The 26616-nt window shown below is 43.1% G+C and overlaps 1 protein-coding gene across 2 annotated transcripts in view; it reads right to left on the bottom strand.

The window, feature by feature from the left end:
- Positions 1-13534: 13534 nt before the first annotated feature.
- kcnd2 (potassium voltage-gated channel, Shal-related subfamily, member 2) overlaps positions 13535-26616 on the bottom strand; it is a 152898-nt gene continuing 139816 nt past the window's right edge. The window contains exons 3-7 of one of the 2 annotated variants that reach the window (XM_036957498.2): positions 21495-21657; positions 18678-18776; positions 17322-17417; positions 16820-17061; positions 13535-14360 (exon numbers count right to left, since the gene is read on the bottom strand). In XM_036957498.2, coding sequence (XP_036813393.1) covers positions 14183-14360; positions 16820-17061; positions 17322-17417; positions 18678-18776; positions 21495-21657 — 778 coding nt within the window. In that variant the 3' untranslated portion in view covers positions 13535-14182. The remainder of the gene's footprint in view (positions 14361-16819; positions 17062-17321; positions 17418-18677; positions 18777-21494; positions 21658-26616) is intronic. The other variant, XM_021577352.3, reaches the window with a different exon arrangement.

Below are 26616 nucleotides of genomic sequence, written 5' to 3'. Positions count from 1 at the left end.
TGTCTGTCCCCTTGCTGTCTGTCTCCTTGCTGTGTGCCCCCTTGCTGTCTGTCCCCTTGCTGTCTGTCCCCTTGCTGTGTGCCCCCTTGCTGTCTGTCCCCTTGCTGTCTGTCCCCTTGCTGTCTGTCCCCTTGCTGTGTGCCCCCTTGCTGTCTGTCCCCTTGCTGTCTGTCCCCTTGCTGTGTGCCCCCTTGCTGTGTGTCCCCTTGCTGTCTGTCCCCTTGCTGTGTGCCCCCTTGCTGTGTGTCCCCTTGCTGTGTGTCCCCTTGCTGTGTGCCCCCCTTGCTGTGTGCCCCCTTGCTGTGTGTCCCCTTGCTGTGTGTCCCCTTGCTGTGTGTCCCCTTGCTGTGTGCCCTCTAGCTGTGTGCCCCCTTGCTGGGTGTCCCCTTGCTGTGTGCCCCCTTGCTGTCCCTCATCAAAGGACTCTGGTCATCGTTGGCTTTCAACAAGGATACTCCAGAGGTGTCACTCTTAAATGCTGCTGGACGGACACATGAATGGAGAGAACTTTGGTACCAACCTAAGGGTTCCTGGGGGACAGTGATGTACTGTATGGGCAGGGTGAATGAAGGTGGCAGAGTCCCCCTTTCAAAGTACACCCTTAATCGGAGAAGCACAGGCTTGATCCCAAACTAACCCCTATGCCCCTAACTTTAGGCCCTCATTGATTCCTACTGTATGCACTAAAAGTAGTAGCTGGGAATAGAAAGGCATCAGCAATATTGTCACAGCTCCAGCTAGGCCTCCATGTTGGCAGCTTTCTGACAGTTTCACTCATTTCAGATCAGCAACAACAAACCAGAAAGTGTGTAATGGAAGTGGTTATGGGTTGGTTCAAGGTCACAGAGAGACAGGCGATTGGGCCAGTGTATATTGAGTAGCAACTTTAACTTAGACATTTTTGATGGAGGGGAAAAAAGTGCCTGTTTAGAAGAAGAGTAGAATGGATGGATGAGCCTACAGTTAAAACCCTGTTGTCTCTCTCTCTCTCCCTCCCTCCTTCTCCTAACTCCTTCCCTCGTTCTGTTCACTGCTTGACAATGTGAAGGATATGATTTATGGAAGAGGGAAAGGCGTGTAGCGCCCCTGTCACAGTGGGTTACAAAAGACATATTGTTTTCTTGCTGCCGCTGTCTCTCCCCTCCTCTCTACCTCCTACGTCTATTCACTTATTCATCCTAGTGGGATACGTGTGTGTGTGTGTGTGTGTGTGTGTGTGTGTGTGTGTGTGTGTGTGTGTGTGTGTGTGTGTGTGTGTGTGTGTGTGTGTGTGTGTGTGTGTGTGAGAAAGAGAGAAACAGTGTAGTGTACAGACAGTAAGCCTCTTCATTCCTCTTTCCTCACATACCAGTCGAAAGTTTGGACACACCTACTCATTCAAAGGTTTTTCTTTATTTTTTTATTATTTTCTACATTGCAGAATAATAGGGAAGACATCAAAACTATGAAATAACACATATGGAATCATGTAGTAACCAAAAAAGTGTTAAACAAATCAAAATAGATTTTAGATTCTTCAAAGTAGCCACCTTTTGCCTTGATAACAGCTTTGCATACTCTTGGCATTCTCTCAACCAGCTTCATTTGGAATTCTTTTCCAACTGTCTTGAAGGAGTTCCCACATATGCTGAGCACTTGTTGGCTGCTTTTCCTTTACTCTGCGGTCCAACTCATCACAAACCATCTCAATTGAGTTGAGGTCAGGTCATCTGATGCAGCACTCCATCACTCTCCTTCTTGGTCAAATAGCCCTAACACAGCCTGGAGGTGTGTTGGGTCATTGTCCTGTTGAATAACAAATGATAGTCCTACTAAGCACAAACCAGATGGGATGGTGTATCGCTGCAGAATGCTGTGGTAACCATGCTGGTTAAGTGTGCCTTAAATTGTAAATAAATCACAGACAGTGTCTCCAGCAAAGCACCCCCACACCATCACATCTCCTCCTCCATGCTTCACGGTGGGAACTACACATGCAGAGATATCCTTTCACCTACTATGAAAGGATAGACACGGTGGTTGAATCCAAAAATTCCACCGGTCTAATGTCCATTGCTCGAGTTTCTTGGCCCAAGCAAGTCTCTTCTTATTATTTGTGTCCTTTAGTAGTGGTTTCTTTGCAGCAATTCGACCATAAAGGCCTGATTCACGCAGTCTCCTCTGAACAGTTGATATTGAGATGTGTCTCTTACTTGAACTCTGTGAAGCATTTTTTGGGGCTGCAATTTCTGAGGCTGGTAACTTGAATTAACTTATCCTCTGCAGCAGAGGTAACTCTAGGTCCTCCTTTTCTGTGGTGGTCCTCATGAGAACCAGTTTCATCATAGCGCTTGATGGTTTTTGCAACTGCACTTGTAGAAACGTTCAAAGTTCTTGACATTTTCCACATTGACTGACTTTCATGTCTTAAAGTAAAGTAATGATGGACTGTTGTTTCTCTTTTTTTATTTGAGCTGTTCTTGTCATAATATGGACTTGGTCTTTTACCAAATAAGGCTACCTTCTGTTCATCACTCCTACCTTGTCACACAACTGATTGGCTCAAACGCATTAAGGAAAGAAATTCCACAAATTAACTTTTAAGGAGGCACACCTGTTAATTGAAATGCATTCCAGGTGACTTCCTCATGAAGCTGGTTGAGAGAATACCAAGAATATGCAAAGCGGTCATCAAGGTAAAGGGTGGCTGCTTTGAAGAATCTCAAATATAAAATATATTTAGATTTTTTAATAAAACTTATTTTGCTTACACGATTCCATATGTGTCAGTTCATAGTTTTGATGTCTTCACTATCATTCTACAATGTAGAAAATAGTAAAAATAAAGAAAAACCCTGGAATTAGTAGGTTTGTCCAAACTTTTGACTGGTACTGCAGATATATATAGGCCTAGATTCCTTTCTCTCTGTTCTTAGTCTCTGTCTAACTGATACAGATCTATGATATTTTGCTCTCTGAATTTAGTTTTGAATAACAGTAGAGAAGTCATGGAGAAAGGACTGTCTTAATCCCACAAGTCTCTTTGGAGACAAGCGGGTCATTGCTTTAGGACAAATTCACAGTAGACATGGGGACAGAGGGATACAAACACATACTCTCCCTCCCCTCCCTTTCTCTCTCGGTGTACAGTAAAAGGAGCCAGCGGCAGAAATAAAACCATTACCCTCTGACCCCTGTGTAAAAATAGCTGGGGGAGAAATAGTCTATGTGCTGGCATGCTCTTTGGGTAAGTCCCACTTCAGTTTTCCCCCTGATGCATGTCATCTGCAATGCACCCTGGGAAGCTGAGGGACTACACATCCTCCCAAAACATCTCAATTACTAACTCCCTGATGAGAAATATGCTAATACAGATAGACAAATGTGCGAGCACACACACACACACACACACACACACACACACACACACAGGCAAAGACACACACACACACACACACACACACACACACACACACACACACACACACACACACACACACACACACAGGCAAAGACACACACACACACACGTACACGCACACGCACACACACACACACACACACACACACACACACACACAGGCAAACACACACACACACACACACACACACAGGCAAAGACACACACACACACACGCACACACGCACACACACAGGCCAACTCCCTGTGATATGCTAATACATTCACAATGCAGAGAGAAATTACCCTGGGAGATAGACTCTCCTGCTCCATATTGTATGGCTGAGATTGGACAAGACTGCACCCCCTCACCCCATCATGTCCCCACTCACAGCTATAGGACTATCATTATATAGTGTCTTCAGAAAGTATAAAACCCCTTGACTTTTTCCACATTTTGTCTTGTTACAAAGTGTGATTAAAATTGATTTAATTGTCATATTTGGTCAACGATCTACACTGTCAATTGTACAACATTTGATTGTGCAACATGTGCCATTATTCTTTTCAAAATTCTTCAAGCTCTGGCAAATAGGTTGTTGATCATTGCTAGACAACCATTTTCAGGTCATGCCATATTTTTTCAAACAGATTTAAGTCAAAACTGTAACTCGGCTCCTCAGGAACATTCACTGTCTTCTTAGTAAGCAACTCTAGTGTAGATTTAGCCTTGTGTTTTAGGTTATCGTCCTGCTGAAAGGTGAATTAATCTCCCAGTTTCTGTTGGAAAGCAGACTGAACCATGTTTTCCTCTAGGATTTTGCCAGTGCTTAGCTCCATTCCGTTTCTTTTTTATCCTAAAAAGTCATCCTGAGTCCTTTAACAATTACAAGCATACCCATAACATGATGCAGCGACCACAATGCTTGGCAATTATACAATTCTGTTATGTGTTGTATTGGATTAGCCCCAAACAAAACACTTTGTATTCAGGACAAAAAGTGAATTGCTTTGCCACAGTTTTTGCAGGATTACTTTAGTGCCTTGTTGCAAATAGGATGCATGTTTTGGAAAAACAATTATTCTGTACAGGCTTCCTTCTTTTCACTCTGTCAATTAGGTTAGTATTGTGGAGTAACTACAATGTTGTTGATCCATCTTCAGTTTTCTCCTGCAGCCATTAAACTCCGTAACTGTTTTAAAGTCACCATTGATTGGACTCATGGTGAAATCACTGAGTGTTTTTTGTCCTCTCCGACAACTTATCCATTTTAAATTCAGCCTGTAACACAACAAAATGTGGAAAAAGTCAAGGGGTGTGAATACTTTCTGAAGGCACTGTACATTTTGTATCAACAGCAGTTCTTTGGTGCAGAAGTTACACTGAAATATGTGGGTATACAACATAGCGTATAAGTAGAAATACGGTAGATTATATTGGTGCAGCAAAGCAGACCATACATTGACTTTGAAAACATCTAAATGTTGATGTCAAAAGAAGACAACCAGTCTTATATAAGTATTTTAATAGGACAATCATTTATTCTATTTACTAATAGACACTAAACCGGACTAAACAATTGCATTTTATTTTTTTAATATCTTTTCAATAATTCATATACAGTATTTTTGTCAACACAAGCTGTAACAGATCAAAAGTAATCGTCATATAATCATCCTTTTAATTTCTTCAATTTACATAATCTCATGTACAAGACCTAAGTACACTCCTTCACCCCTAAAAGTGTTTTCACTTAGGCATGGAAACTGAAAGACAGAGGCTTGTGTCCCAAATGGCACCCTACTCCCTATATAGTGCACTACTTTTGACCAGAGTCCTATGTGCCCTGATCAAAAGTAGTGCACTATATAGGGAATAGGGTGCCGTTGGGATGTATCCAGAGACAACGCCTGTCCTTGTGCGACACTAAACCCAAAGTTCTCCAACAAACGCATGCATTTTCTCTTAGAAAAATATTAAGCCGGTTCTTAAAATGCGGTGGAGCAGAAGGCTAACTAAAATAAGACACTAGAACCTTCGGTGAAAATGATTTTTAAAAACGACTAAACCATGATGATTTTTACTACACCAAAGAACAATTTACAGCACATGTGTACTAGCAACATTTGTAATAATTTTTTTCTCTTTACATGAACAAAAAAAGACAGATTTTTCAACATCATTTGATATTTTAAAAAATATGTATTTGTGTTTCTCTATTGTCTCTCTCCCACTCTCTCTGCTCTCTGATACAAAGCATATCTTTACCAACAAACAAAAAAAATTGTTGCATATGTCACATCATAGTCAAGCAGTGATGGTGAAGTGGACAGATTTGGGGGCGGGTGGTGGGAAAGAGGCAGGGGTTGGAGCAGGGGGTGTGGCATTCGCTTCAGCAGTCTCAAGAGCCACGTTCAGTCCACCAACGTCAGCCATCTTGGAAAACGGAAAAGCGGGAAAGAAAATCGTCACCGGAAACGAAAAGTTCTCGATAAAACCTCCCGAGATCTCACAGCCGAGAAATAGAACATCGTTAAATCAGCTCGCTGGATTTTAAAGTGTCATTCAATGTATTTGCATTGATTTCGTTGTACTGATTTGGAATGGTTACAGGATTCCATCCCCGCCAAGCGCTGAGAGTGTTCTAGCTACGGTGATAGCTGAGCTATCAGTCACGACAAGACAGAATTATCATAGAGCGTCAGCTCAATAAACACTTTCAGTCAATCACGTTTGGTCGACTGGTACAGGAGCTTCCTTTGCACTTTGATTTTCGTTTTCCATACCAAACCCCCATTTGGTGATAAAATATGGAGGCCTGTGTGGTACAAATCAGGAACAAAACAAACTTCATACTGTCTGTAGCAAACCAACATGCACTTCAAATGAACAGAGACCTTCAAAATAGAAGTCTAATCACAGTTTTATCCTCATATTCAGAAGAAAATCATCTTTGTATCAAAATGGAATGGACTCAAATATCAGTGTGTTCATTTAAGACTTCCTCTATTCCCCTCAGTCAATCTGCTTTAGCATGTCCACGCTGCATAAAACAAGACAAAACACAACATTGGGGTTTGGATAAAACACATCGATATATCTATAAAAAACCTCAATAAACCCTCAATAAAATAAACAATAAACCCATTTCAAGGTCAGGCATCATGTGGGTGCTGCTTTGAATGATAAACCACGACAAATGAAGTAGTCAACTCTGGTTGAGAGAGAGGGATAGTTTCAAAATGGCATCAAAGGTATTCAGTATTCACAATGGCCATTCGGTTAGAGAGGACAGGACGGACAGGAGAGGAACGATCATCTCTTTCATACAAATAGGTACACGAGTAAGTCAGCTCTGAGAGAAAAGGCGAGTGTGATATGCTAGATCACCAATATATACAGCACACACACCGAGGACTCAACCCTAATTGCTCATGCTAATGTCACACATACACATACAGGTGAGAGCAATGGGGTCATGCGCACACACACGCACACTCACAGAGCCCTCCCTACACACACAGTAGCCCTCCCTAAACAATTGATTCCCATTCAAAATCTTACCCTTAACCTTTACCTTAACACTGACTTGCAATATACAGACAGAGCAGAAAGTTGCAATAGGCCCGCTCAACCCAAGGTTTGATACCAGCACAAACAGAAACCCTCTTAAACCAAACCTTAACCTGAACCCTAACCCTAAATGTAACCCTAACCCTAAACCTAACCCCTAAAATAGCCTTTTTCCTTGTGGGGACCGGCTAAATGTTTCCACTTGTCCGAATGTTCCTTATCAGGCCATTCTGGTGAATTGTTAGGACATTATGATCCTGATAATATTGGAAACCATGTACACACACACCCACATGCACACACTTTTCAAGACTTTTTGGGGAGTAAAAATGTATTCCAATTCAAAATCCTATTTTCCCTAACCCCTAAACTAACCCTTAACCAGAGTATGTGAGCGGAGTTGAGCGGTAGGAAACCCTGCTCACTGCTCATGGAGTTGTGCATGCACACAGCTCCACGTTCTTTCCAACCACTCCCTTAAAAAAACGCTCCTCTCTCACCAGAAAGAAAACTGCTGCTCCAAATCCGCTCCATTCATTAAAATCACTATTTAACCAACACCCATCTATTGTTGTGACTGCTTGGACCCACCATTTGGTTTTGAAGTATTGAAACCAAACTATATGATTTGAATGAAAAGTATTATAATAAAAATGAAACGGTGAATGTAAGAAGTGCTCATCATTTCAAATAGACTATATGTCACATTAAACAGCATATAAACCAGTGTTGTGTTCGAGACCACCTAAAGCAAGATCGATTCAAGACCAAGACCAGGAGTGTGACAAGGTGTCCGAGACCGAGTCAAGACCGAGACCAGAAAAATGTGAGACCATGATTGCAATTTTGTCAAATAACCAATATAATAAGAGTTCAGAATGTCCAGTATTTCTGTGTTCATATTTCAGAATAACATGTGGATTCTTTAGAATTCCGAATAGTGAAGAAATGTATGTTGATGAAAATAGAGCCACTCTACATATATTACTAACCCAAACACAGTGGAGCACAATGGGCCTTCTACGCCTTCAGAGAAGGGCTAAGGATTTATAAAATAATTATTATAATAATATAATAATAATGATAATTATATTATTTTCAATTATGTTTTGATTTAATCTATTTAGTTTTGTTGAAAAAGAAAGGTTTAACACTGAATAGAAAAAAAGATCCAATCAGGGTTCTCTTTGCTGGTCTCTGGGGAGATAAATCTAGCTAGCTAAATCAGTCCTTGGCTATCAGAATATAGATACATGCATCCACCATTCAACTGTATTAGGGCACAAATTTGGAGTGACAGTAGAATAAACCAATCATATTTTGACTTAATAGTTGGGACCGTTTTTTCCAAAATGTTTGGAAACTTTTGCCTTCTTGACGGCCCAACGCAATAACGAGCAGTAGTTTTCCCACGGTCTAGCTAGCTAGCATTTGTTGTCGGCTAATTTGCAGCAGTTGCAGCAGGTGTTATCAATTAATAGACACTGCAGTAAATAAAACCGAATGAAAACACCTGTCTTGTCCAGGACCGGAGTCTACACACCGGTGAGCTATAGCCAATCAGAGCTACAGTAGGCCTTTAAACAAGCCATTTTCCACACAGGCCTGCCATCATTGACTTTGAACTGGACTGTGTGTTTACAGGCAGTTGCAACAGCACGACTTTATATCATTAGAGCGCTTTAGCAACAAGCCACAAAATTGTAGTCTCCTCATCCTTCTGCAGCTTGCCTGCCAATGCATGCTTGTCCCAACCAAATACCCAAGCTAACTGGTAAAAGTTGGCTAACTTGCTAGCTAGCTACACAAATGAGAGAACACCTCACTCTGACCATTTTACTCAACGTAGCAGAGCTGGTTAGGCTGTTTACATGTTATCTAGAGCGTTCTTCACTAACTATTACTTTTTTTGTCTACGTTTACTGACACTGGTCATATTCAGCGGGTGTTGCACATTCGTAAATTCATCAGTTGTTTTGCACTCTGGCACACTTAGACGAGAGTACTCTTAAATTTGAGGAGATAGCCAGAGTGAATTTGTGAACGCAAGAGATACAGTTGAAGTCGGAAGTTTACATACACATAGGCTGGAGTCATTAGAACTTGTTTTTAAACCACTCCACAAATTTCTTGTTAACAAACTGTTGTTTTGGCAAGTCGGTTAGGACATCTACTGTGTGCATGACACAAGTAAATTTTCCAACAACTGTTTACAGACAGATTATTTCACTTAAAGTTCACTGTATCACAATTCCAGTGGGTCAGAAGTTTACATACACTAAGTTGACTGTGCCTTTAAACAGCTTGGAAAATTCCAGAAAATTATGTCATGGCTTTAGAAGCTTCTAATAGGCTAATTAACAATATTTTAGTCAGTTGGAAGTGTACCTGTGGATGTATTTCAAGGCCTACCTTCAAACTCAGTGCCTCTTTGCTTGACATCATGGGAAAATCAAATTAAATCAGCCAAGACCTCAGTAAAAAAATTGTAGACCTCCACAAGTCTGGTTCATCCTTGTGAGCGATTTCCAAATGCCTGAATGTACCGCGTTCATCTGTAAAAACAATAGTACGCAAGTATAAACACCAAGGGACCACTCAGCCGTTATACCGCTCAGGAAGGAGACACGTTCTGTCTCCTAGAGATGAACAACAGCAAATTACCTTGTGAAGATGCTGGAGGAAACAGGTACAAAAGTATCTATATCCACCGTAAAACGAGTCCTATATCGACATGACCTGAAAGGCCACTCAGCAAGGAAGAAGCCACTGCTCCAAAACCGTCATAAAAAAAACAGACTACGGTTTGCAACTGCACATGGCGACAAAGATCGTACTTTTTGGAGAAATATCCTCTGGTCTGATGAAACAAAAATAGAACTGTTTGGCCACAATGACCATCGTTATGTTAGGAGGAAAAAGGGGGAGTCTTGCAAGCAGAAGAACACTATCACAACCGTGAAGCACGTGGGTGGCAGCATCATGTTGTGGGGGTGCTTTGCTGCAGGAGGGACTGGTACACTTCACCCTATAGATGGCAACATGAGGTAGGAAAATTATGTGGATATATTGAAGCAACATCTCAAGACATCAGTCAGGAAGTTAAAGCTAGCTTGCAAATAGGTCTCTCCAAATGGACAATGACTCCAAGCATTCTTCCAAAGTTGTGGCAAAATGGCTTAAAGACAACAAAGTCGGACCAAAATTCACCCAACCTATTGTGGGAAGCTTGTGGAAGGCTACCCGAAACGTTTGACCGAGGTTAAACAATTTAAAGGCAACGCTACCAAATCCTAATTGAGTGTATGTAAACTTCTGACCCACTGGGAATGTGATGAAAGAAATTAAAGTTGAAAGAAATCATTCTCTCTACTATTATTCTGACACTTAAAATAGAGTGGTGATCCTATCTGACGTAAAACAGGGATTTGTTTCTAGGATTAAATGTCAGGAATTGTGAAAAACTGAGTTTAAATGTATTTGGCTAAGGTGTATGTACATTTCCGACTTCAACTGTACACTAACTGGATAACACACTCAAGTTCTTGCTAGGTAACCAAATGACACCTGCATGTGTAGCTGTGTTTAGCCACCGAAAAACAATGAGGGGGAAAAGTCAGTCACTCATTATATTCATTATGCATTGAACTGCATCCATCTATTCTGCCAACAATGCCTTAGTGCAAGTCATGGAACGTTGAGTCAAGTGTAAACTATTTTTAAAATCTCTTATAAAGTTGGTTTTGTAGCATAAACTGGGAGTTTTATATTTTTGACTGATATTATGATTGTCTGTATGTTTTATGTCTGCAAAGTAGTTAAAACGCTGTCAGTTCCACTGTCATAGGTGCTAAACCTGGAATGTTTTTACAAAATGTACAACAAATAGTTGTACATTTTGATTGGGAAATGCTTAATGGTTGTGTTTTGTAGTCTTATGATTGGGACCTACTGGCTTATTATGTCCGGGTTTATGGACTGCTTATCCTTTATCACCATGCTGTGTGTGACTGCTGTCTTTCCATCAGCCCTAAGCAGTGGCGTAGTGGTTGGTACCTGGAGAAGTGGGTATACTCACATTTTGCTACACAGTTCCAATCGCCCCCGCCCAGCGAAGGAATGGCAACCTGTGTTTTCCAATAGATGTTTCATATTTTCACTCTCAAAATTTGAAAAAACACAAAAATGTAAGGTCTAAGTCCACAACAATGCTTAAACTACATCAATCTGATTGGGTAAGCCTGTGAGCTTGACTCCCCAGTGGGTGGTTCTGTCCACCCAGGCCCATCCATGTCTATGCTCCTGATGCAAGCAGAACATGATGACAATTGCGCATCAAAAATTGCCTACTAACCAACACTTGTGATTGTGTAGGCTACTTTGTGCATGATTTCTCTATTGTACCACATAATTGATACATCGTGTACCTCCACTACACTACTTTGGTATGCACCAGTAGGGATTAATAAGCAGTCAGTATACATAATGCCCACTGAAAAAAAGTGGGTATACGGTTTATACCTGCGAATAGCATGGTATTACGGTTGCTGTTCTTTCAGAATCACGAACCTGTCACACACCGAAGGCCTATAGGTTCGCCACTGCGCAAACATGTCTGTAATATATAGAAAGTATGTTAACATACTGTACTAATGTTTCAAGAAATGAGTGTATATTTGGCCTGGCGAAGCAGATTTATGCGCTGATTGAATTGAAGCTGATATTACTCGTTTTTTTTACTTCGCTGGTCTCAGCTGGTCTCGGGAGAAATTTGAGTCCTCACTGTCCTAGACCGAGTCAAGACAGAGTACAGATGTTTCCGACACCGAGACAAGACCAAGACACTCAATACGTGGTCTCGAGACCGGACTTGAGACTCGAGTACTACAACACTGATTAACACTCGAAATAGGTCAGGAGCCAGACAGGAAGCCTAATAAGGAACGGAAATGAAGTACTTAGGCTATATTATTTCAATTATTTCAAGGCTATAGCCTACAAAGAAATGCATTGTGACGCATTTGCGAATGCGACACACTTGGCTGGTAGGAAGACAAGGACGTTAAGCGCTCTATCCGTGCTTCAAAGCCACTGTGGATGGTAAACATCCTTTTGTCCACCCTTGCTAGGCTGGGCAGAGTTTTTTTTCTTCTTCCATAGGTAGGCCTAAAGGCAGTGTTGTAAAGTACTTAAGAAGTTTTTGGGGGTATCTGTACTTTACAATTTCTATTTTTGACAACTTTTACTTTTACGAAAGACAATCATTTTAATCCATACATTTTCCCTGACACCCAAAAGTGCTCACTATATTTTGAATGCTGAGCAGGACAGGACAATTGTCCAATGTATGTGTTTATCAAGATACCTTTCCTGGTCATCGCTACTGCCTCTGATCTGGCGGACTCACTAAATAGACATGCTTAATTTGTAAATTATGTCTGAGTGTTGGGGATAGCCCCTGGCTATCCGTAAATTAAATAATAATAATATATTCATATAATCATATAATTATATAATAATATAATCAATTTGAAATGATTTATACTTTTACTTTTGATACTTAAGTATATTAAAAACCAAGTACTTTACTCAAGTACTACTTTACTGGATGAATTCACTTTTACTTTAGTCATTTTCTATTAAGGTATCTTTACTTTTACTCAAGTCTGACAATAAGGTACTTTTCCACCACTACAAGTTTTTTAGGCAAAATAACCCAACCAAAACGAAAAGCTCCTTGACAGTTGGAATATGCCAGGTCTTTTGGGACAAAATCAAGTAGGGACTATTGTATGAATAAAGCAAAAATGACGGAAACTTTTAAGAGATCTGATTTCTAGCTTATAAATACCTTGCTACAATGACACACTTAATGAGCTACCCACTCGTTCCTTTCTTTTAGCATGTGCACGTCATAAGTACACCATCATACTTTCGGGATATGTGTCTTTTCAGATTCCACTATGATTCTTTAGTTATGGACACATCACTGCGCACTACATCACTGCACTCCCTCTCTTGCTCTAGGCCGTCATCTTTGTAAGTCACCTTGATTTTGCAGCTGTCAGTAGCTAAAGAAAGGGGCTATAGCAGCACACAAGTAGACTAAACATGCGTGCTTATTCGGGCATGCCCTGGGCTAGTGAAATGAGCGCTACTGGAGAATGAGCGCTACAAAATTGGATTGGGCAAGAAGGATGACGCTCCAGCCTTTGAGAATCGCGCTCTGCGCTCCAGTCAAATTGAGCACGCTCCGCTCCTCGCTACGCTCCAGCTCCGTTCCACTTCACTTGCATACTCTGCCCTTAACCTAACCTTAACCCTAACCTTAACCACAAACCTTTAACCCTAAACCTTAACTCCTAACCCTAACCTTAAACGTAACCCTAACCTTAACCCCAAACCATAAAACTAACCCTTAAGCCTAAAATTGAATTTTAACAAATTCAGTCCTGACTTTTCAAACATGTTCTTGTTTTGTTACCTTGTCCGGACATTCTGGTCCTGATAAGGTAGGAAAATATGTACACACAGTGCATACACCCCCTTGCTCTCCTTTTTGTCAAAATGTTTTAAATGACTTTTTCTTTTCTCTCCTACTCCACACATTTCAGAACATGGCAAATATACATTTGCTCTAGTCAAAACTCATGGCCTTAACAAACAATAAAAACCAATACAAATTCCACCTCCCCCATTTCGGTTTTAAGACATCACATTTAAAGACACACAATATAGAAAAAAATAGTAATGGTAAGTTTTCCCTTGGAGAGTGTTTGGAGGGAGTAGCTGCAGTTAGACAAGGTGGCTAGGGAGTAGCTGCAGTTAGACAAGGTGGCTAGGGAGTAGCTGCAGTTAGACAAGGTGGCTAAATGCTCTCCATTTGTGTGTCCTTTGTAAGGCGCTAATCTCAGTCGCCACGGCAACGCAGTCTCTCCCCACCAAAAAAATCCAAGGCGGAGCTTTGTGCTGCAGCTTCACACTGCAACTTTATTTCACCACAAGAGCAGACGTGTAGTAGCTACGTGTAGGAAAACAAAAAGGGTCCTGCAGCCTAAACTGTCCCCCCTAACCACCACACCACACCTCCCCTGACCCCTTCCCCCCCGCAAACACCGTTCTCTGATTGGAGCAGGGAAGAGTCTCTCTTCTTTAACTCTCTCTATCTCTCTCTCTCCGTGATAGGGTTGCCATGGTGATGATGGTGGTTTGGTGGGGAGGCGAGGGCCCTAGAGGGCGGACACTCTGACGATGTTGGCCTGTGAGTAGTCGGGGGAGGAGGCAGAGCCGTCGTCCTCGGGCGTGGTGACGGGCGGCGTGGGCAGCGTGATGACAGCCGCCGTGATGTAGGGCTGCTTGCAGTTCAGAGGCACCGTCTCCTCGAACTTAGCGTTCAGATTGGAGCGACTGGAGATGGGGGGGGGGGGGGAGAAGAAGAAAGGTGAAATAGACAGGGACAAAGAGGATGGCCAGCCAGAGAGAAAGTGGTCCAGTGTTTAGTAACACAGAGAGACAAGACAACTGTCCATGGCCAGGGTTCCCAGGCCAGACCAGTGGGACCACACATACACCAACACCATGCCACAGCTGGACATAGCCAGCATACCAACACACTGACTCACCATGGGAGGAGACTGGCCCAGTGTGTTTGTGTGTGTGTGTGTGCGATGCTGCCATAGCAACCACTATGAATGCATATTTGTGTGTATATTATGTGGTCTATGAATATGTATTAAGTATATTTGCGTGTGTGTGTGTACCTGTTGTCAATCGGTCCTTCATTCTATTTGTTAATGTGTGTATGTGTGTGTATACAGTGTGTCTGTTTGTATACTGTTTAGTTTAGTTTATTAGGATCCTCATTAGATACTGCACATGTAGCAGCTACTCTTCCTGGGGTCCACATAAAACATACATACACACACATACATCACCAAGTACAGAACAGTTCTAGACAAGAACATTAAATACAAATAAATAAATACGTAAATAAAATAAGTAATATGAAACCAAGAGTTTTAGATGGATTTAAGGCCAATTTATTGTTAATTACCCATTCTGATACTGAATGTAAAGCCCTGCTTAGAGTCTCAGTGAGCTCACTCGTTGTAGGTGCTGATGTGTAGCGTGTGCAATCATCAGCTTACATAGTACGTTTAGCTGCTTGTGAAACAAGTGGGAAATCATTTGTGAAAATAGAGAAGATACTGTTCATGTGTGTGTACACTGCATGTACAGTGCCTTGCGAAAGTATTCGCCCCCCTTGAACTTTGCGACCTTTTGCCACATTTCAGGCTTCAAACATAAAGATATAAAACTGTATTTTTTTGTGAAGAATCAACAACAAGTGGGACACAATCATGAAGTGGAACGACATTTATTGGATATTTCAAACTTTTTTAACAAATCAAAAACTGAAAAATTGGGCGTGCAAAATTATTCAGCCCCTTTACTTTCAGTGCAGCAAACTCTTTCCAGAAGTTCAGTGAGGATCTCTGAATGATCCAATGTTGACCTAAATGACTAATGATGATAAATACAATCCACCTGTGTGTAATCAAGTCTCCGCATGAATGCACCTGCACTGTGATAGTCTCAGAGGTCCGTTAAAAGCGCAGAGAGCATCATGAAGAACAAGGAACACACCAGGCAGGTCCGAGATACTGTTGTGAAGAAGTTTAAAGCCGGATTTGGATACAAAAATATTTCCCAAGCTTTAAACATCCCAAGGAGCACTGTGCAAGCGATAATATTGAAATGGAAGGAGTATCAGACCACTGCAAATCTACCAAGACCTGGCCGTCCCTCTAAACTTTCAGCTCATACAAGGAGAAGACTGATCAGAGATGCAGCCAAGAAGCCCATGATCACTCTGGATGAACTGCAGAGATCTACAGCTGAGGTGGGAGACTCTGTCCATAGGACAACAATCAGTCGTATATTGCACAAATCTGGCCTTTATGGAAGAGTGGCAAGAAGAAAGCCATTTCTTAAAGATATCCATAAAAAGTGTCGTTTAAAGTTTGCCACAAGCCACCTGGGAGACACACCAAACATGTGGAAGAAGGTGCTCTGGTCAGATGAAACCAAAATTGAATTTTTTGCAACAATGCAAGACGTTATGTTTGGCGTAAAAGCAACACAGCTGAACACACCATCCCCACTGTCAAACATGGTGGTGGCAGCATCATGGTTTGGGCCTGCTTTTCTTCAGCAGGGACAGGGAAGATGGTTAAAATTGATGGGAAGATGGATGGAGCCAAATACAGGACCATTCTGGAAGAAAACCTGATGGAGTCTGCAAAAGACCTGAGACTGGGACGGAGATTTGTCTTCCAACAAGACAATGATCCAAAACATAAAGCAAAATCTACAATGGAATGGTTCAAAAATAAACATATCCAGGTGTTAGAATGGCCAAGTCAAAGTCCAGACCTGAATCCAATTGAGAATCTGTGGAAAGAACTGAAAACTGCTGTTCACAAATGCTCTCCATCCAACCTCACTGAGCTCGAGCTGTTTTGCAAGGAGGAATGGGAAAAATGTTCAGTCTCTCGATGTGCAAAACTGATAGAGACATACCCCAAGCGACTTACAGCTGTAATCGCAGCAAAAGGTGGCGCTACAAAGTATTAACTTAAGGGGGCTGAATCATTTTGCACGCCCAATTCTTCAGTTTTTGATTTGTTAAAAAAGTTTGAAATATCCAATAAATGTCGTTCCACTTCATGACTGTGTCCCACTTGTTGTTGATTCTTCACAAAAAAATACAGTTTTATATCTTTATGTTTGAAGCCTGAAATGTGGCAAAAGGTCGCAAAGTTCAAGGGGGCCGAATACTTTCGCAAGGCACTGTATGTCTGTACCTGTTAGTGATGGGTCTCTCTCTGATGTGGATGGTGCTAAGCTCCTGGATGCTGTTCCTATGCCCACCAGTCATGTTGGAGTTGGGCACGTTGAAGCTCTTCCTCTTGTTGCGCCGCGAGCAGCACGACAGGCCTTGGGAGGAGGAGCCAGAGGAGAGGGAGGGGGAGTGAGGAGGGTGCTTCACCATGGAAACCTCCAGTAGGCTGGTCTCAAACGTTTGCTCATCCACAAACTCATGATTCTAAGAGAGAGGGGGAGAATGGAATGAGAGAGAGAGATAGAGAGACCACATGTTACTTTTGTGGACAAGTATCGAGACAAAACAAAAGTGCAGACTACGGCATCCGTATTAGGAGTTTTGCCTGAAATCTGATGACTTCCTAATATGTATACCATACTCTACTCTTAATTCATGGCTTCTGCTTCTTCATGAACATATATAACAGCAGTGGATATGTTTCCTATTATCCACCACAGTCATTTGTAAAGCATTGTTCTTACCGTGGTCTTCTCCAGGCAGTGCAATAGATGATTGTGGTGCGTATCGAACATGGGGTTGGCCTTGCACACCAGCGCCTGGCCTGCTGCCTTTGATGCCTTTTGGGCACAAAAACAAAGATGGACGCATATTAACACTTTAAACAGACTACAAAACATGTCCTTCCACGGGGTAGACAGGGGACCAACCAACCAGAGCAGGAGACAGAGAGGGACGGGGATAATGCTCTCATAACGTTACTGCAACCTCCTGCTGTGGCACAGGAACATTATGAGAACATTAGGGTCTGTCCATCTCCATTGATCTCCCCCCTCCAAGCTCAATGTCCTCCCATGGTGTTTGATCAATCACTCAATGGTTCAAACTCAGCCTTTCAACGACAACAAAAACATTTCAAGACGTCTGTTGTTGATGTGTATACTGGTAGGCCTATTTGCCCTGATGTTTGTGTCTGTCTTTCTGTTTTTCTGTTGGTCAGTGTTGACTCAAGCCTCATTTGACCCACGAGAGCCACCGTAGCCTTTCCATACTGGGCCGGATTCAATGAGACGCAGAGGAATGAACCAAGGGGAATGTCTATAAAATCCTGTTCTTCGGACATGTGGAATTTGGAACTCAGAACTTGGAACTTATGTGTGGGACACCGTCCTCCAATAAGCTTCACTGCGTCACTTTGACTCCGCCCCCGCATGTGGCGTCGGTCGCTGGCTGATGACATGCATCTCATTCCTCCATGTGATGGCGATCCATGACGCGTTCTGATGATGTCATACCCATAGCCCTTGCTAAAACGTGGGCAGTCCAAAATGCACGTGAGAAAAAAAATAAACACATGGAAATGAAATAGCAGATAAAGGAGAAGAAGAAGAAGAAGAAGAACAGAGAAGTAGAGATGAGGGTGGTTGCAGAGGGACCCGTTTCACCATTCGAAGGTGAGGGGAGGCAGTTCCCCCCCCCCCCCCCCCCCCTTGTGGCCAAGCCTCAAGGATTGGATGCACTGACACCGGTGAAGAGCGGTAGTATGAGCCATTCACCCCCAGTTCCATTAGTTGGCACCAGAGCCCCAGTGCAGTCTTGGTGGGGTGAGAGAGAGAATGAGAGAGAGAGAGAGAGAGAGAGAGAGAGAGAGAGAGAGAGAGAGAGAGAGTGGTGGTGGTCGAGGGTGAATAGTGACGTTAGGTGGGACACCATGGAAGACGTAACAGCTCTGAATGAGAGAGAGGGGAAGGGGGCGTCCCCTTGTCCCCATCCCCAAATCGGGTTTTCGGCATGCACTAACCGGCATCTCACGGACCCCCCCCCCAAAAAAAATATAGAAAATATAAAATCAAAAGAACACCACTCGGATCCACGGTTACCTCGTCGATGAGGTCACTCAGCAGCCCGTTGCTTTTATACTGCAAATAAGCGTTAGTCCCTCCACTCTTCCTCGCGGCAATTCTACCAAGCTTGGTTTTCTGTTTGTGAACAAAACCACACGTGCATTTAGCCTGCCACTGAATGTGTGCGTGAGTGAGTGTGAGTGTGAGAGTGTGTGTGAGTGAGTGTGCGTGTATGTGGGTGTGTGTGAATGAGTGTGAGTGAGTGAGTGAGTGAGTGTGTGAGCATAAAAAACAGAAAGCCATACCACTTCTGAACGCCTCTAGAAACAGCAGGGAGACCCATTGCTCTTGAAAGACTATAAATATGTTCTCCAGTAATACATGTAAATTCCAAGTCTGTAAATCCCACTATCTGACAGTGGCTAGATGAAAACCTTGTATTGCAGCTGTATTCATCCAAGGCCACTCTCTTTTATGGTGAATGTTGGTGAATAAAATAACTCGGTATCCACTTTGCACAGACAGGCACATGCATGCACCAGCATTGCCCCCTTATCTGAGATATTTACTGCAGCCCTCATCCTCCACATACGACACCCGTTCTGCCAGTCACATTCTGTTAAAGGTCCCCAGAGCACACATATCCCTGGGTCGCTCCTCTTTTCATTTCGCTGCAGCTAGCGACTGGAACGAGCTGCAACAAACACTCAAACTGGACAGTTTTATCGCAATCTCTTCATTCAAAGACTCAATCATGGACACTCTTCCTGAGAGTTGTGGCTGCTTTGTGTGATATATTGTTGTCTCTACCTTCTTGCCCTTTGTGCCTTTGTGCTGTTGTCTGTGCCCAATAGTGTTTGTACCATGTTTTGTGCTGCTACCATGTTGTGCTGCTGCCATGTTGTGTTGCTACCATGTTGTTGTCATGTTGTTGCTACCATGCTGTGTTGTCATGTGTTCCTGTCATGCTATGTTGTTGTCTTAGGTCTCTCTTTATGTAGTGTTGTGTTGTCTCGTTGTGATGTGTATTTTGTCCTATATTTTAATTTAATTTAAAACATTTTTTTTATTTATTTTTTTTATCCCAGCCTCCGTCCCTGAAGGAGGCCTTTTGCCTTTTGGTAGGCAGTCATTGTAAATAAGGATGTGTTTTTATCTGACTTGCCTAGTTAAATAAAGGTTCAATAGAATAAAATAGAGGAATACAGAGCGAGGTTCAGTAGCACACACACACACAAGCAATCCCTGTATCTCTGTCTAACATCCATGTTTCCAGTCAAACCCCAGAGCTCAGTCATCATCCCTCTGAAATGGAAAAACAGATTGTTGTTCTTGGGAGGGAGCTACTAACTGGATGCTCAACAGGGGCAAGAGTTATCTTCCTTCTCTCCCTCCCCCCCCCCTCTCATTCTCTCCTTTTCTCCCTCTCCTCCCCTCTCTCATTCTCTCCTTCCCTCTCTCCCCCCCTCTCTCATTCTCTCCTTTTCTCCCTCTCCTCCTCTCCACCCTCTCTCTCATTCTCTCCTTCCCTCTCTCCCCCCTCTCTCTCATTCTCTCCTTCCCTCTCTCCCCCTCTCTCTCATTCTCTCCTTCCCTCTCTCCCCCATCTCTCTCATTCTCTCCTTCTCTCCCTCTCCCCTCTCTCTCATTCTCTCCTTTTCTCCCTCTCCTCCCCTCTCTCATTCTCTCATTTTCTCCCTCTCCTCCCCTCTCTCATTCTCTTCTTCCCTCTCTCCCCCCTCTCTCTCATTCTCTCCTTCCTCTCCCACATTCCCTCTCTCCCAACATTCCCTCTCTCCCACCATTCTCTCTCGCTCCCCATCTTTCCCCCCTTTCCTCGTGTCTGTTTGTCCGTCCGTCCGTCCGTCTGTCCATGTCTGTCCATGTCTGTCTCTTTCTCGAAGTCTACTCCAGTCTACTTTTCAAATCATTTAACACCTGATTTACTTAATCAAAGATACATCTCAATAAGTGGTCCAGGTAAGTCAAGACACAAGTGTGTGTGTGTGTGTGTGTGTGTGTGGGGGGGGGGGGCTTTCATATTTTGGTCCTATTGCTCCTCTCTTGTTCCTCAAGCAAGAGGGGAGGTCGATGACATCACAACGGCACCATCAGACCAACTCCTTGAAGTTTGCAGTTGTGTCTAAAAAACACTATTTTGCTGAAAACTTTTTTTTTTACCGTTTAGTGTGTGTACTTTTACTGTATTCATACTTGGGATATCGCTTTTCAAAAGGAAAAGTAATAAAATCACTGGAGGACGTCTTTAAGGGTGAGGGAGTAACCGCGAACGATCATGTAATATGATATGTGTGCATTGTGTAGCCCACACTGCACATAGAGACGTCTCGGTGTTGCTCTAATTATTGATGTGGAAGTCGGGGTGGTCCAGTATGACCATTACGGTTAATATATCACAGCAAGGACACACACACACACACACACACACACACACACACACACACACACACACACACACACACACACACATAACCACACACTATCCCACACACACACTGAGTGTGTACACACACACACAAACACAAAAGCCTGGTAATCTTCCATGTGCTCTTCAATACACTCTGTGTCTACCCCCCCCCCCCCCCCCACCAACTCACTCTCTGCTGTTTCCATCTCTGCTGGAGTGTGTGTACAGTATGTATCTGTGCATAGCAGCATGTTTGCGAGTTCCATTCCATTCTCGGACACACACAGACATTGGACATTGCCGCAACCACATACAGCTCTGCTGGACTCTGCTCTGCTGGACCCTTCCAGGTCAGGGTTCATGACCTTTATGGCCCAAGACCTATGGTGTCATGGCAGGCATGAGGGTGGGACATTGTTGGGTACCTTTTGGGCGCGTCTCTTGTCTGCCCGCTGGCTCTGGTGGTAAATGCGGCTGAAGTTGGACACGATGACGGGCACGGGCAGGGCGATGACCAACACACCGCTCAGAGAACAGACAGAACCAACGATCTTCCCTACAATGGTCTTAGGAACCATGTCTCCATATCTGTACAGAGAGAGAAAGAGAGAGAGAGACATAGAGAGAGAGAGAGAGAGAGAGAGAGAGAGAGAGAGAGAGAGAGAGAGAAAGAGAGAGAGAGAGAGAGAGTGTGTGTTTGTGTGAGAGAGAAATAGAGAAATAGAGAGAAGGAGAGAGAAGGAGAGAGAGAAGTTAGGACTTAAGGGTGGGGGTTTTATTCACATCCAAAGTGATGACAGGAGCTGGACAATGGTTATTAAATGAATAGAACATAAGGGACTGTCTTTGGGGGCAGCAACACTGTGAGCATATAGGACCCATCTTCAATCAGAAAACCAACACACTTACTCAACATTGAGTGCGTCATTTTAGAGAACATTCAACCATTTCCTAGTAGGCCATTGTCTTGTCATGGTCATCTTTACCATGCGTAGATTAGAATGGGTAAACTCAGATACAGTACAGTATATAACCACTTGATGGCACTAGAGAGCCATCGAGCACCCACCCCTGGCCTGCACATTATACATGATGGAAGACACTGTAGATATTAAATGTTATGATTATGACTTATTTATAACTTATTTTATGTTTGCTGTAGTGTTGGCCTATAATGCATTACCCCGTGGTAAATACTTTTAGAAAATTTCAAAGCGGAAAACTTCTGAAAAGGAAGAACCCAGTTTATTTAAAAGTCCAAAATGACACAGAAAATGCCAAGCACAAACCATCTCTCTGGTGAATGGTCTCTTGGCCTAGTTTCTTTTCTGCTATATCCTCCTCATTTCCCCTTCCTCCCTCTTTCTTTCCCCCTCTTTAAAAACACGTCTCATTCATTATTGGACACCACCACAATCCCCCCCTTTCCTTTTCACCCTCTCATCCAGCCCATTCCCCCTCGCTGTATTCCCATTGTCAGACACAGGGAAGTGGGAACACAAAGTACCGGAGTGTTTCTTTTGGAAGTGCCGGAATGGTCTTTAGAGCGAGCCTAATGACAGAGTAGCACAGTCCCAAACAAACAGAGAGCCTCTAAACCATCTGTAGGCAAACATGGATAGAGCTATATCATAGCGCTGAGAGTGTTTTTCCGTTTCCCTCTTTCTCACCCCAGAGCTGTTAGAATGTGCTTAGTTAGGGATTTGGGTGAAGGTTTTGGCCTCTAGATACTGGGCTGCACTCACAAATGCTAACTAACATGCACACACAGACACACACAGACACACACAGACACACACAGACACACACAGACACACACACACACACACACACACACACACACACACACACACACACACACACACACACACACACACACACACTCCCCTGCATGGCCTCCAGAAGCCCTCTCTGTCAGTAAATGGGGTTTCAGTAGTCTCAGGGGTTTCAGTAAATCCCACCACTGTCTGTCTGACCTCCACTCAGTGAGTCAGCCCACCGATTTACAACCACGGCAACCCCTGAAACCATGGCAACACACCCTCACAGCCGGGCCTGGAGATCTTCAACACACAGAGAGATTCCTGTTTGATGAGTGATGTCATTACTGCAGTTTTTCACAATTCCTGACATTTAATCCGAGTAAAAATTCCCTGTCTTAGGTCAGTTAGGATCACCACTTCATTTTAAGAATGTGAAATGTCAGAATAATAGTAGAGAGAATTATTTATTTCAGATTTGATTTATTTCATTACATTCCCACTGGGTCAGAAGTTTACATACACTCAATTAGTATTTGGTAGCATTGCCTTTAAATTGTTTAACTTGGGTCAAACGTTTCAGGTAGCCTTCCACAAGCTTCCCACAATAAGTTGGGTGAATTTTGGTCCATTCCTCCTGACAGAGCAGGTGTAACCGAGTCAGGTTTGCAGGCCTCCTTGCTCGCACATGCTTTTTCAGTCCTGCCCAGAAATGTTCTGTAGGTTTGAGGTCAGGGCTTTGTGATGGCCACTCCAACATCTTGACTTTGTTGTCCTTAAGCCATTTTGCCACAACTTTGGAAGTATGCTTGGGGTCATTGTCCATTTGGAAGACCCGTTTACGACCAAGCTTTTAACTTCCTGACTGATGTCTGCCGACTTCAACTGTATGAGCTCAAAGTGTGGTTTGAATAGGAGTATATAGTAGGCCTACTCCCCCTTTAGATACAAGTTGGAGTTTAGATATGAGTTTTAGATATGAGTTTTAGATATGAGTTTTAGATATCTGTTTTAGATATGGGTTTTAGATATGGGTTTTAGATATGAGTTTTAGATATGAGTTTTAGATATGGGTTTTAGATATGAGTTTTAGATATGGGTTTTAGATATGAATTTTTGGTTTGGGTTTTAGATATGGATTTTAGATATGGGTTTTAGATATGAGTTTTAGATATGGGTTTTAGATATGGGTTTTAGATATGAGTTTTAGATATGGGTTTTAGATATGAGTTTTAGATATGAGTTTTAGATATGGGTTTTAGATATGGGTTTTAGATATGGGTTTTAGATATGAGTTTTAGATATGGGTTTTAGATATGGATTTTTGGTTTGGGTTTTAGATGTGGGTATGAGTTTATAACATCCTTATTTTAAATAATATCTGTAACTGTTAGAGTATGAGCTTTAAGTATGAGAATGGGAGTATGAGTTTTAGATACAAGTCTGGTATGAGTTTTAGATACGAGTCTGTTATGAGTTTTAGACATGAGCATGGATATGAGTTACTTTTAGATATGAGTTATTGGGTATATGGGTACGAGTTTTAGATATGAGTTATTGGGTATATGGGTATGAGTTTTAGATATGAGTTATTGGGTATATGGGTATGAGTTTTAGATATGAGTCATTTGGTATATGGGTATGAGTTTTACATATGAGTAATTGGGTATATGGGTATGAGTTTTAGACATGAGCATGGATATGAGTTAGTTTTAGATATGAGTTATTGGGTATATGGGTACGAGTTTTAGATGTGTGTTATTTGGTATATGGGTATGAGTTTTAGATATGAGTTATTGGGTATATGGGTATGTGTTTTAGATATGAGTTCTAGTACAAGTGTATCTCCTTGTGAATGTAATTTAATTACTAAGAAGAGCTGCAGGGCTCATCTTCTCAGCACATGAAAGACTGTACCATAATTACACACAAACAAAGGAGTAAAATTCTCCCATTACGTTACTGTAATTAACCATGAAGAGAGATAGAAGAAGAAGGGAGGGGGGGTGGAAAGGAAGAGAGAGAGGGAGGGTAATGGAGAGAGAGAGAGAGAGAGAGAGAGAGGGGGAGGGTAATGGAGAGAGAGAGAGAGAGAGGGAGGGAGAGGGAGATATAGAGAGAAAGAGAGAGAGAGAGGGGGAGGGTAATGGAGAGAGAGAGAGAGAGAGAGAGAGGGAGGGTAATGGAGAGAGAGAGAGAGATGGAGGGTAATGGAGAGAGAGAGAGAGAGAGAGAGAGGGAGGGTAATGGAGAGAGAGAGAGAGATGGAGGGTAATGGAGAGAGAGAGAGAGAGAGAGGGAGAGAGGGAGGGTAATGGAGAGAGAGAGAGAGAGAGAGAGAGAGAGAGAGAGAGAGAGAGAGAGAGAGAAAGAGAGAGCAGGAAAGGGGATACCTAGTTAGTTGCACAACCGAACGCATTCAACCGAAATGTGTCTCCCACATTTATCTTAACCCCTCTGAATCAGAGAGGTGCGGTGAGGCTCAGGGAGCAGTTGTTGTTGGGGGTTAACTGACTTGCTCAAGGGCTCTCCCAACGCTAGAGAGGGAGAGCAAGATAAAGAAGGATGGAAAGAGAGGGGATATAGATAGAGAGCGAGGCGAGAGGGACGGAGATATATACTGTATACAGCATATATATATTTATAGAGAGAGAGAGAGAGAGAGAGAGACTGGAGGGCAGAAGATAGAGGGAGGCATAAATAGAGGAGAGAGCCAACAGCATGGGTACTGTCTGTGTCTGTACCCCCCCCCCCCCAAATGTCCCTCCTGCCAAGGTGCCACAGTTGCCTTGGACAACCAGAACAGACCGCAGTAGCAGTGTCCTTCCCCTCCCTCCTACTTCTCTCACCCCTCCTCCATCTCTCTGCCTCCTGTGTCTGTACTAAGGTAGCATCCCTCCTGTTCTCTGGCAGCTTGGATGTGTCCTCTCCTTACCACACAATGTATTCTTTAGAGAGACCTTGACCACTCCAGAACACAAGAACTACCAGGGACATGATCGGAGCCAGACAAAGGCCCCTGCCTAAGGTCTAATATGGGCTAATTAGATTGGTATCCATTCTGAATGTGTATCAGCCGCCCACTCTGTGATAACATAGCTTTGTACATAATGAATGACTAATGCTTGATTACCTGCTTACAATGAGTCCCCGCTTCTCTGCTCTAAGCTCAATGGATGAATCAGATAGGTTCGATATTACAGTGCTATGTGTGTGTGTGTGTGTGTGTGTGTTGGTTCTAATCTCTCCCCTCTATCCTCTCTCTCTCTCTCTGCTCTCTGTCTGTCTCTGTTCCCTGTCTCTCTCTGCCGCAATTCAATATGACAGTGTGCCAATTAACCCCGCGACCCTGGCGGTTTTAACGACAGCGCAGTGACAAGTAGACAGGCGGATGGGCGGACAGACGGCCACGCTAACACAGGGGCGACGGATCAGCGCTGCTATGCTCGCTGCGCCAGAGAGGACAGGCTCTAGCCCTTTACCGTTTTCTACCAACAAAAGCTGTTTACTGACTGAGAGGACAGAGGAGAGAGGATTAGAGGAAAGGAGAAATGGACGACAAGGGGGAGGTGAATGGGACTGGATGGGCTGTGTGCGTGGTGGTGCTTTAATGAGGTAAACACAAAGGAAATCACAGAAAGGTGCCCACACGCACTCTAGTGAAGGGCACTGTCACATTGCGCATGACTCAGAGAAGATAGAGGTGAAGTGTATGAAATTAGAAGAGGTGGACTAATGAGCGCACACACGCGCACACACACACACACACACACACACACACACACAC

The sequence above is a fragment of the Oncorhynchus mykiss genome, chromosome 21 (assembly GCF_057628025.1).
Source record: "Oncorhynchus mykiss isolate SJ-2025 chromosome 21, ASM5762802v1, whole genome shotgun sequence".
In the NCBI taxonomy this organism is placed as follows: Eukaryota; Metazoa; Chordata; class Actinopteri; order Salmoniformes; family Salmonidae; genus Oncorhynchus; species Oncorhynchus mykiss.
Note: the sequence above shows the minus strand (reverse complement) of the source record. Positions and strands in the feature narration are given on the sequence as shown.